Raw genomic sequence first — 12,246 nt, 5'->3', positions numbered from 1 at the left:
TTGGGTAAAGGCTAGATTGATTGAGGTGCTACCAGAATACACCTAGCTTCAAAATGGAGAAATAAAATCCCAAACTTTATTTACCTCTGATCATTTACTGGCGTGAGTATTAACATGATGCCTGCAATAACTCAACATGATGAAGTAGTGCGAAACTGTCAGCATGGAGCAAATGATCATCACTCTATAAAATGTGTTTAATTTTGAGTGCAGTCTACAATCAGTCAACATTATTTCTGAGTGGGAGCATGCAATCACTCAATTGAGCAGGTGAAAAAGTGTCAGCATGGGGCTGATATTAACTCAGCGTTGCATCACATGTTGCCTGTATCATCAGGGTGAACCAGTTACTGGAACATTTTGGAGATAATGATCTAATCAATGAAGTCGGCAAACAGTAATATCTGCCTCTGAAAGACTTGAACACAGTTAAATGCAATGTATTCCTGCTTTAAAATCTTATTTTAAAGATATTAGGGAATTATAAATGTGTGGAAACGTTTCAGTGCGCCAAACTTATACTTTTGAATAATAAACTTTAAGAAATTGATGTTTTTCCCGCAAAATCCTTCCCCAAGATGTTCTGAATTGTTAAATAGTCAGGATTATTTTATGTATTAGTCCCGCAGCGGGGTAACTTACACACTTAAGTAATTACACATGCAGGCGTTCAAGAATTAGTCCCTAAAAACAGGAATTGAGAATTGTTAAAGCAATTTTGGTATTTTATGCCTCTATTAGACAGCTGATTCGGCGGACTTCACAGGAAACAAGAGGAGGGAAACAAAAGAAATGACATGCGACACTTCTCCCGCCCAGCCTTACCTTGTACTTGAGAGTTTTTAATAGTTAGTGCGACAAACCAAAAAGGTATTGAGGTTTAATACACAGCAGTCAGGCAGTCAGTCATGTGCGTCAGCGGGCGGACTGAACCCAGACAGACTCAGGTTAACAGTCCCTGCTGCTCTGTAATGAAATCAGCACTCGTTACTGTCTGCCGCTCTGTGACCTTTCACTCTGCAGGCACATCATTGGCTGCAGTTTCCACCGAGGTATGATACGATTAAGCCAGCTCATTAAAGAGGCTGGTTGCCATGGATATGGCGGTTGTCCCTGTGACCCTCTCGACTTCTGGACTGTTTGTCCCTGTGTTTTCTTCCATTGCTCTTTTGTGCATCTCAAGTTTTTCTTATTAGCTTCTATCTGCTTCTCTCCTCGCTGCTTTTATTGTTCATTTTTTACATCATTTCTGTCTCTCCCATTATTTCTTTCCCTGTGTTTCCTTCACTCTGTCGCATCTGTGAAGCTTACCCGCTTATTGCTCATTAGCCATCTGATGATTCCTATTACCCAAAATGACATGGGGGGGCTAATGAGCTGCTGGTTATGTCATACCTTAGGGCACACACACATTTACACACACTTAAGTTAATGTCACCACTGTTGCAATGTCATTAACCTCAGTGCCAGGAGAATCTAGACATTCTGTGATGATTATTTCTCCTCTTCCTTCATGGCTACATCTCCCCTCTCAACTTGTTGCTCAACTCCACAGCCCAAAGCAGTTCCCTCTTCATCATCTTCCTCTTCCTCTGTCATTATCCCACTTCTTAATAATCATAATAATAATAAATGGGATTTATATAGCGCTTTTCTAGACCCAAAGACGCTTTACATTACGAGTAAGGTCGACAAACAAAACAAGAACAAAAACACAAACAAAAACAAAACAAAAACAGAAAAGCAGTCAGGAGGATGTTGGTTCAGAGGGGGGAGGGGCGGGTTTAAGGATAAGCAGAGTTGAAGAGGTGGGTTTTGAGACGGGACTGGAATAGGGTGAGGGAATCAGACTCACGGAGGTCTTGGGGGAGGGAGTTCCAGAGCTTCGGGGCTGCCACAGAGAAAGCTCTGTCCCCGAAGCTCCGGAGTTTGGCCTTGGGGATTGAGAGCAAACCGGCTGAGGTGGATCTGAGGGACCGGGGTGGTTGGTAGAGGATGAGGAGGTCAGTGAGGTAGGGGAGGGCCAGATGGTGGAGGGCTTTTATAGGTGAGGACCAGGAGTTTGTAGTGAATGCGGTGTGAGACGGGGAGCCAGTGGAGTTCTTTGAGGACCGGGGTGATGTGATGCCATGATTTGGTGTGGGTGAGGAGTCTGGCGGCTGCGTTCTGGACACGCTGGAGTCTGTTGAGGGATGTTGTGCTGATGCCGAAGAGGAGTGAGTTGCAATAGTCAAGGCGGGAGGAGATGAAGGCGTGAATGAGTCGCCCAGCTGCGGGGCGGGTGAGAGAGGGACGGAGTTTGGCGATATTGCGGAGGTGGAAAAATGAGGTTTTTACAACTTGGCGGATGTGGGGGTCGAGGGAGAGGGTGGGGTCGAATATCACGCCAAGGTTGCGTGCCTGGGTGGAGGGGGAAACAGGGGTGCCATCGATGGTGAGTGTCAGGTTGGGGATTTTGCTGAGGGTGGATTTGGAGCCGATGAGGAGGAGTTCAGTTTTATTGCTGTTGAGTTTGAGGAAGTTGTGTTGCATCCAGGACTTTATTGCAGTCAGACAGGATTCGATGTGTGTGAGAGGGGGGTTGTGGGGGGATTTGGTGCTTCACTCCTGTCGTCTCCCTGGGGAAGTACTTGTTAGGAGAGGCAAAAGCAGAAGAAGCCCAGACCTGCATGAAAGGCTGCAGTGAGAGTAGGATAGCATATTGGGTTGATATGCATGTCCTTAGAGAGGAAGAGAGGTGTATACAGAAATGTATACGGAGAGAGACTAGTCACAATTTTGATGCGTCATTATCCAAAAGTAAAAACAAAATATGAGCTCTGTGAAAAAATACACCTTGAGTAAATGTCAGTAGCATATATTTGCGACTTCAACTTAGTTTAATAACTTTTCCTTTCGGCTTCTTCTTCTTCATGTAAATGCCAAGTTATTTTAAGATATTTAATCTTCTGTCAAAGCATAAAAAGTGCAAACTGGTATCCTTAAATGCACTGCAATTACGTCTGCTGTATGTGGCGGCTATAATAGCCATCAGTCCTTTTCATTTGATTTAACTTGAAACCTAATGGCTTTCTGCTTGCCGTTATTCTCTCCCAGCTTGTTAATATTCTGCCAGTGCTGCCTCTGACAATGAGTGCGATGAACTAACCCTGAGGGGGGGTAGCCACTAATGGCTCTGTGATTAGAGGGCTACCACCTAGCAACCCATCACTGATGTTAAAATCTACCGTTTTCCACCTCATCTACCTCCATGGTTCACTACAGAGGGCAATACAGAAGCAGGTAAAGTGTTTCTGTAAAGAGATTTTGTTTTAAAGCATTATTTAGCTAAAGTATGTATTCAGGGTACAGCTCAGTTAGTGCAGCAGTAGCATACACGCTTGGGTGGGGTCCCTGGAAGACCCAGGGGGGTTTTTACTGAAGATAAACACACTCCATCAGTGGAAAATGGAAAGTGCTGAGTCCACGAGAGCTTTCTGCTAACAGCGGCCTTTCAGAGTGGACGGCAGCATGATGTCATACCGCCCCTCTCATCCTCTGCTCATTGACCAGTCTGTGTTTCTAACCGACCATGAGTCACAGCAGCTTATCACCACTCAGTTACAGTGTCTGCATAGTTCCTGCAGTCTACTGTGTTTGTGTAAGTAAGGAGTGTGAGGAGGGGGTCTCATTGTGGTTCAGTGGATCGTGAACATCCAAAAACACCCACACATGCTCGCTGTATGAGATAAAGATAAGCTTGGAATACTTATCAACCACATTTCTTTGCACAATGTGCTATCAACTACATCAGCAGCATCAGTCGTTTTTAAAATAACTGAACATGCATTTCGAAACAGCAGATATAATAAAGGCTCAGTTCAATCCAATTATTACAAAGCACAATTTCCCTTTTTACTTCAAGTGGTATCTTGGCATGCAAACTTTGGTTTTATTTCTCAAGCTTTAAGAGATATCTTTCTCTTAGTTTTTTGTCTTAACTTCTCATATGATGGACTATAGTTTTTTGCATTAAAAAGAGGTTTTGGTTGCTTTAATGCTAGATAACCCTAGATTTAAATGGGAGAACGTCTGTTCTATCATTTAGGTGAACTGCCCCTACAAATATTCACATCCACAGGCACTACAGATCCAAACTAAACTCATTACTGCAGTGGGGAAAGGTGTGAGGAATGTGAAACAGGAACAGCTATTCATGGACATGTGTGGTCGGAAGGTAGGAAAAGGCGATACATTTGCGAATGGAGGCCCTTTTCAAGGGCATGACATTCCTCCTCCACCCTTTGGATTCAGCCAGACAGAGAATCCGGGCGCTAAGAGCTCGCTGCTCCCTCAGGGAGAGATTTGCCCCGTGCTCTGGCCTATTCTGCTCAGCCGGTCCCTGCCCAGCAATGCTTGATTCTGGTATTTTTAGCTTTTGTTACCATTTTTTCTCCTCTCTCTGGCTATGACATTTCCTTCCGCTCACCCTCTCTGTTATTTCTGACTCTCTGCTGACCTACAGTACATTCTTCTAGCTGCTTCCTCTCTTGCTTTGGCCTTTTTTCTTTGCAGATTAGCGTTCTTTTTGGTTTTCAGCTTTTGTGTGTGTTTTTATAGTCCTTTTTATGCTCTCTTTCCTCTGGTGGTTTGGGCTCTTGAGCTGGTTATCTGCCTGGCTGAGTGCTCCTGGGCCGTGTTCCTGGGGGCTAACGGGGTGAGCCTGCCACTCCTCTGCTGTTGGAGTGGAGGTCAACAGCGGGATCACAGTCCACTCTGGAGCTTTAACAACGCACTAAGGCCATAAGCTGCCTGTCAGCCGAACAGAAAAATGTGTGCTTTTCACATTCATGGACAAAAATGCACAGTAAGCCATACATGAGTGTCGGTTAAGGTTAAATTGTTAGTATGTTCTAAACATCAGACTTCCATGCCAGGATTCAGCAGGTGCTAACTGTAGTTGTTGGTATTTCTTCACAAAGAGACGTCTAAACTCCTGTGATTATTCGTTGTTTTTGTTGCATGCTTTGGGGCAGACGTTCCTAGCGTTCTGCCTCTGGTATCGGGCAACAATTAATTTCAATGCATTGTAGTTTTTACAGCCAATTACACCCAGCGATGTCTGCTTTTGTTTCACATAATCGCTGTTTAATCAACCCCGCAGTGTACGCGGTGTTGTTTAATCAAGCGCGTTGCTCAAGCAGCTGTAGAAAGCACACCCATGACAATGAGAAGCGTCACCCGTTGTCAGTGTGACCATTTCAAAACTCACCTGCCTTCCCACAAACCCTCCACACAGTAATCTTCCACAGCTGTAGACTGCTCTGCACCTGTGAGGAGGATGATTCAGATAAATGATTCACGCCATAATGACACACACACACACACACACACACACACACACACACACACACACACACACACACACACACACACACACACACACACACACACACACACACACACACACACACCCAGAGAGATACAGTAGCATTGCTCATTAGTAGTGAAATTCTATTTTTTTTTTGACAGTTGCTAAGCGATGACAGTGATGATGTTCAGATCTTTGTGGGTGTGGTTGCTGTGAAGGTGTTTCAATTCTTGTCTAATGGCCTTATGGTGGAAGTATTCCTTTAACTGTCTGGTCTATAACATTTCCTAAATACTGTAGGTGTCAAATACCTATCCCACATCCTCAAAGCACAACTGAATATTGCCGGCTTCCATGACAGTGCCTTTTTGCTTTGCGTTTAAAAGTGGCCTGGAAGGCTAGGAATTGATTGCCAATTTCTAAAAATGGTCTGTTCATACTGTCAAACCCCTTTCTTTATTACTTCACAATATTTTTGACTTTTGTTCACAATTGAATTTGTCTGCTTGTTTTTGACAGGATCTGAAAAAGCCTTTTGACAAAGCCTGGAAGGACTACGAGACAAAAGTGTAAGAAACCTTTTATGAATACTTCAAAAACAACTTTTCTTTCATAAATAAAACCAGTGTGTGAGTTAATTGATTACATTGTTGTGCTCCCTGCTGAACCAATGCTTAAACCTCGTTATAACACAGCCATCCTTATTTTTGATTAATTTAAAGCCACACGTGTCAGTTAGTATGTTAAACTGCAGTTTGTGTCCTGTCTCTGTCTACTTGTCTCGACTAACTGCTCCCCCCCTCTAACCCCCATCTGTGATGATCTGTCAACACATCTGTGATAATGTGAATAACTCGCCCTTCACCATCACCTTTCCCTCTCCACACTGAGACACCATTTCCACTGATTGTGCATCCAAAGGACACATGACATGTTATAGCACTTTCATATATTTTACAAGCGGCAAAGGACATTCTTTACTGAAAGGGTAATGCATCCTCTCTCCAAACCGTTTCAATCAGACAGTGCGGGCTTTGTACGGAAATCCAGTTTCATCCTGATGCTGTATGACTGTTTCGACCGTTTTCCATTTTGCTTTTGATTTCACTCTATTGATGGCGAACTGAAACCATCAATAGAGGCCAGTTTTCTGCCTGATTGGAAAACCACACACCCAATGTCTCTTGCCGCTCTCTTCTTTATCAATGATCCTCCGGTCTTCTCTGATCTCTCTGCGGTCTGCTGTTTTATATTCACAGACACAAAGAGATGCATCATTTTGTCTCGCACAGTATTGATTTCTCAATCCCTGATTTGGTTTGCAAGCACTTTGCATCCGACTCTTGAGTTTGGAATCCATTTTCAGTGTTCTGGTTCAGGAGTTGTCTCGTTTACAATGCTGTTCATTCAGGAAGAGTTCCTAAAATAAGTCAAATTATCCCTATATTTGATGCGTGTTCAAAACCTCTTGCGTCTCCTGTCTTTATTTCCTAATTGGTGGATCACTTCCTGGACTGACAGCACTGAAAGGGACTTGGTTCTCAGCCCGATCATCAGTTGAACATTTGGCAGGCGTCCAAACAGCCTGGCGAACACGTGTCTCTCCATTAGTCTCAGCCCGATGATGTTGTAACACTCTCAGCGCTGATGATTCATGTTCTTACAAAGGCACGCTCTGTACTCGATGAAATTCATTTTGGCATTATGCACTGAATGGCAAATTTACGAACCGAAACCAACTTTATTACAATACAATTACAATTTCCTTGGTAAAACAGAAACTGACTTTTTGAAAGCAAAAAACTGATCACTGTCTCCTCCCACTGCGATAAATAAACACACAAATATCAAGTCAGTGTCTTCACGAAGCCTTTGAGCACATGACAAATAACACATGAAAGTAGATATTGTGCAATTGCAAAAAACAGAAGACAAGTTTGATTTCGGGTTACTTTTTAAAAGTGTTGCAACATCATGAATCATAATACAAAGAGAGCAGTCGATTTAGATTGTAGCGCTTTATGCCTTCTGAATGTGAAGTTTGATGAGCTCATACAGTGGGGCAAAAATGTATTTAGTCAGCCACCAATTGTGCAAGTTCTCCCACTTAAAAAGATGAGCGAAGCCTGTAATTTTCATCCAAGGTATACCTCAACTATGAGAGACAACATGAAAAAAAAAAAAACAGAAAATCACTTTATCTGATTTTTAAAGACTTTATTTGCAAATGATGGTGGAAAATAAGTATTTGGTCAATAACAAAAGTTCATCTCAATACTTTGTTATATACCCTTTGTTGGCAATGACAGAGGTCAAACGTTTTCTGTAAGTCTTCACAAGGTTTTCACACACTGTTGCTGGTATTTTGGCCCATTCCTCCATGCAGATCTCCTCTAGAGCAGTGATGTTTTGGGGCTGTCACTGGGCAACACGGACTTTCAACTCCCTCCAAAGATTTTCTATGGGGCTGAGATCTGGAGACTGGCTAGGCCACTCCAGGACCTTGAAATGCTTCTTATGAAGCCACTCCTTCGTTGCCCGGGCGGTGTGTTTGGGATCATTGTAATGCTGAAAGACCCAGCCACGTTTCATCTTCAATGCCCTTGCTGATGGAAGGAGGTTGTCACTCAAAATCTCACGATACATGGCCCCATTCATTCTTTCCTTTACACGGATCAGTCGTCCTGGTCCCTTTGCAGAAAAACAGCCCCAAAGCATGATGTTTCCACCCCCATGTTTCACAGTAGGTGTTCTTTGGATGCAACTCAGCATTCTTTCTCCTCCAAACACATCTAGTTGAGTTTTTACCAAAAAGTTATATTTTGGTTTCATCTGACCATATGACATTCTCCCAATCCTCTTCTGGATCATCTATGCTCTCTAGCAAACTTCAGACGGGCCTGGACATGTACTGGCTTAAGCAGGGGGACACGTCTGGCACTGCAGGATTTGAGTCCTTGGCGGCGTAGTGTGTTACTGATGGTAGCCTTTGTTACTTTGGTCCCAGCTCTCTGCAGGTCATTGACTAGGTCCCCCCGTGTGGTTCTGGGATTTTGCTCACCGTTCTTGTGATCATTTTGACCCCACGGGGTGAGATCTTGCGTGGAGCCCCAGATCGAGGGAGATTATCTGTGGTCTTGTATGTCTTCCATTTTCTAATAATTGCTCCCACAGTTGATTTCTTCACACCAAGCTGCTTACCTATTGCAGATTCAGTCTTCCCAGCCTGGTGCAGGTCTACAGTTTTGTTTCTGGTGTCCTTTGACAGCTCTTTGGTCTTGGCCATAGTGGAGTTTGGAGTGTGACTGTTTGAGGTTGTGGACAGGTGTCTTTTATACTGATAACGAGTTCAAACAGGTGCCATTAATACAGTTAACAAGTGGAGGACAGAGGAGGCTCTTAAAGAAGAAGTTACAGGTCTGTGAGAGCCAGAAATCTTGTTTGTTTGTTGGTGACCAAATACTTATTTTCCACCATAATTTGCAAATAAAGTCTTTAAAAATCAGACAATGTGATTTTCTGGATTTTTTTTCCTCTATTTGTCTCTCATAGTTGAGGTATACCTAGGATGAAAATTACAGGCCTCTCTCATCTTTTTAAGTGGGAGAACTTGCACAATTGGTGGGCTGACTAAATACTTTTTTGCCCCACTGCATCTATTCACCGTAAAACAAATATGTAATATTATTACAATATTTGTTAAATATGGAGCTACAGCCTGGGTCTATTAAAAGTTCGCAAAGTCCACCTACCAGCGCAGCTTGATGCTCATGAATCATGATGAAATCTGTGGAACAGCTTGCAAACACTGACACTCTTGTCCCGTCTCTGCGAGAGGGAACAGATTGCTGCATCGTCTTCGTAGGGAATATGCTGTCAGAAAAACAGCATATGGAAAAGAATGCCCTGTTGCATGGTCTGGTGCCCCCCGCCCCCCCTCTCTTGTGTGTGTGTTTTGCTGATTGCTTTTTACAGATAGCCTACTGTATGCAGAGTTTATGGTATTTGTGAAAAATCAGCCCTGAATACTGACTGGCAGGTAACCTGGTGTTTGAAAGATTTCACCTGAGGCAGGAATGAAATCTTAAACTATTTATTTCCTTTGCTCATACCAGAAACCTATACCTAACTTTTTAGAATACTTAACTCCCTTTTTAATTCAAACATTGAAGTATAAGCATGGCATAATTATTGTTACGTGACAAACCCTCCAAATTCCCACATTTCCTCCAACAACAAAGTCAGCAATAGGGCTGAGTTCACACAAAACCACACGTTTTCCCCTATGTTTTATGGTACTGCCATGCATTTGCTGTTTGCTCTTTGAACCCTGTGATGTCACTTCCTTCCAGCACCAAGATAGAGAAGGAGAAGAAGGAGCACGCGAGGCAGCACGGGATGATCAGGACGGAAATCAGCGGCGCAGAAATCGCTGAGGAGATGGAGAAGGAGAGGAGATTCTTCCAGCTGCAGATGTGTGAGGTGAGTCTGACTAATTACCGCAACGACCTGTCAAACCTAGAAGAAGTTTGTGTAGTTCCTAATGTGTATACACTTTTGAAATACAAATCTTAGATTACATTTATGACGTGTGTGTGGTCTGGACCTCTGTGATGTTTGACTTTTAATGAAGCTTCACTTGAAACATGTAGACTTCTTCTTTGAAGTGTCTGCATATGAGATGAAAGGGATGAATAATGTTTGAAATGGAGCTGCCTTTCCCTCCGACTGAACCTGGCCTCATGCTGAATCTGTATTCCATGTGTTTACAGTATCTCCTCAAAGTCAATGAGATCAAAATCAAGAAGGGAGTGGACCTGCTGCAGAACCTCATCAAGTACTTCCACGCACAGTGCAAGTAAGACGGAGACATCTTGCAGGGAAATGGGATCAGTTGCATACATAGTTATTAAACTAACATGTCTCCTGTTCAGTTTCTTTCAGGATGGTCTAAAAGCTGTGGACAACCTAAAACCTTCCATAGAAAAACTGGCCACAGATCTGCACACGGTGAGAAAAACGTCCACTCTTTCACCTTCTTTCTTTCGCTTGTCTCCCTTTCCTCTGTTTTCGGATTACTTGCACGTTGTTCTGCCAAAAATAATCTTGCATTATTTTATTGTTTTGGGTCTTGTTGCATTGTTGGAGGAGCCTGGGAATTAAGATGTGCTTTGCCATATCTACTCTGTAGCTACTGTGCTTATGACAGAAAAGTCTTCTGAATCTTGAAATGTTTTCTTCTTCATGACAGATAAAACAGGTGCAGGACGAGGAGAGGAAACAGCTGACTCAGCTACGAGACGTCCTGAAGACAGCACTGCAGGTGGAGCAGAAAGAGGTAACACACACTCACGAACACGTAGCACTGAGGGTCTTTTGAACATCAAATAACAATATGTCAGTCAATTTAGTTTTCTTAATTTTATATATAGTTTAAAATCTGATTATGATTAGTATATACAGTTCTCAAAACTATTATCTTCCAGCCCTTTTTTAGACTGATGGTCTGTGGTAGAAGTGAAATCTGAGTTGATTCCCATTTGCTTTATACATGCATTGCTTTGATCAATGTTCCACTCCACATGACTGAGTGGAAATGATTTGTAACTTATACCAGCCTTTTGCTTAGCGAGCCTTTAAATAAGCTTTCGACTGCAGCAGCTCCTGGTCTCACCTGAAGGTTGTTTTCTCCTTTCCTCCGCTGCCTTCGTCTTTTGTGAAACAAGTCTAGGAGAGTAAGTGCATTTCATGGAAAAACATTTCTGTGGTTGTGTGCATTCTGTCTCCATTGTGTTGTGTTGCTTCTGTTGTTGTGCTAGATTGATATTTGTTATGTTCTTTTTAAAGCCGCATATGTTTCAGTGCTTTTTTATTTTAAATCACTTTTCAATGAGAAAAGCTTAAGCTGCATTCCTGCTCCTGCAAGATTATCTTGTTGGCTGTGTGTGTCTGCTGATAACAGCACACACCAATAGAATCATTAAAGCCACATTAACGGCTGCCTTCTGAAGTCTGTTCCCCGTAGTGTTTCCAGACAGGAAATGACTTCACTCGTACAAAAAGCTGGCCTTTGTTTGGTCCTTCTTTTACACTTGTGTGTTGTCACATTGCACTCAAACCTGAATATAAAGTTAAATGCAATCAAGTTTAATCTGTTCAAACTGCATGCAGGCTTACGATCAAAATGGGATTTGTAATTCTATCCTGGAAGCTTTTAGCAAACTGTTGTCGCAGATTTAGATTCAGAGGTGTAAAAGCTCCTATTATCGTCTCATCCCCATGTGTACAAAATCATTCAGGCTGACAGCCATCTTTTGTTGTTCTTACTCGCTTCTAAATTCTCAGAGGAGCCGGAGACTCTGCGTCAGAGATTAAATCAGAGCCATTTAACGCTTCAGTGGCTCCTATAGACGGCAATTTGAATGTGCGAATCCTTCATGTAGCGCCTGCTTTTTATTTAGTTTTCTTTGTTTGTTTATAGGCATTGATTTCTTGTGTGTGTTTCTTTGTGTTTGCTTTCCCAGGATTCACAGGTGCGGCAGAGCACCACCTACAGCCTGCACCAGCCTCAGGGCAACAAGGAGCACGGCACGGAGCGCAGCGGCTGCCTCTACAAGAAGAGTGACGGGTGAGTCCGTCAAATTAGCTCAAATGATCAGTTGTGGTTGTGTAGGGGTTAAAAACACAATTGTTGTAAAGTAAGTTCCCATTGTGTGTTGAGTTCTAAATGTGTTATAATAATATATTACAAATAATATAACAAAGCGAAAAAAAGATTTGAACTTATTTCAAATAAACAACAATGTATCTATTTCAACTTGCTGGTTACCTTCTCATTTACTCAACTAGTTGTTAGTGACACATCACAATGTATCTGAGCCCAAGGTGATATATTT

At 42.7% G+C, this 12,246-nt stretch overlaps 1 protein-coding gene across 1 annotated transcript in view; it reads left to right on the top strand.

The window, feature by feature from the left end:
• The window catches only part of asap2a (ArfGAP with SH3 domain, ankyrin repeat and PH domain 2a), a 55,081-nt gene that overhangs the window by 26,395 nt on the left and 16,440 nt on the right, over window positions 1-12,246 (top strand). The window contains exons 5-10 of the mRNA XM_079694770.1: window positions 5,870-5,919; window positions 9,703-9,832; window positions 10,123-10,208; window positions 10,285-10,360; window positions 10,602-10,688; window positions 11,875-11,978. Of these exons, the coding sequence (XP_079550896.1) occupies window positions 5,870-5,919; window positions 9,703-9,832; window positions 10,123-10,208; window positions 10,285-10,360; window positions 10,602-10,688; window positions 11,875-11,978 (533 nt within the window). The remainder of the gene's footprint in view (window positions 1-5,869; window positions 5,920-9,702; window positions 9,833-10,122; window positions 10,209-10,284; window positions 10,361-10,601; window positions 10,689-11,874; window positions 11,979-12,246) is intronic.

This window comes from Notothenia rossii, assembly GCF_949606895.1.
Source record: "Notothenia rossii genome assembly, chromosome: 7".
In the NCBI taxonomy this organism is placed as follows: domain Eukaryota; kingdom Metazoa; phylum Chordata; class Actinopteri; order Perciformes; family Nototheniidae; genus Notothenia; species Notothenia rossii.
Note: the sequence above shows the minus strand (reverse complement) of the source record. Positions and strands in the feature narration are given on the sequence as shown.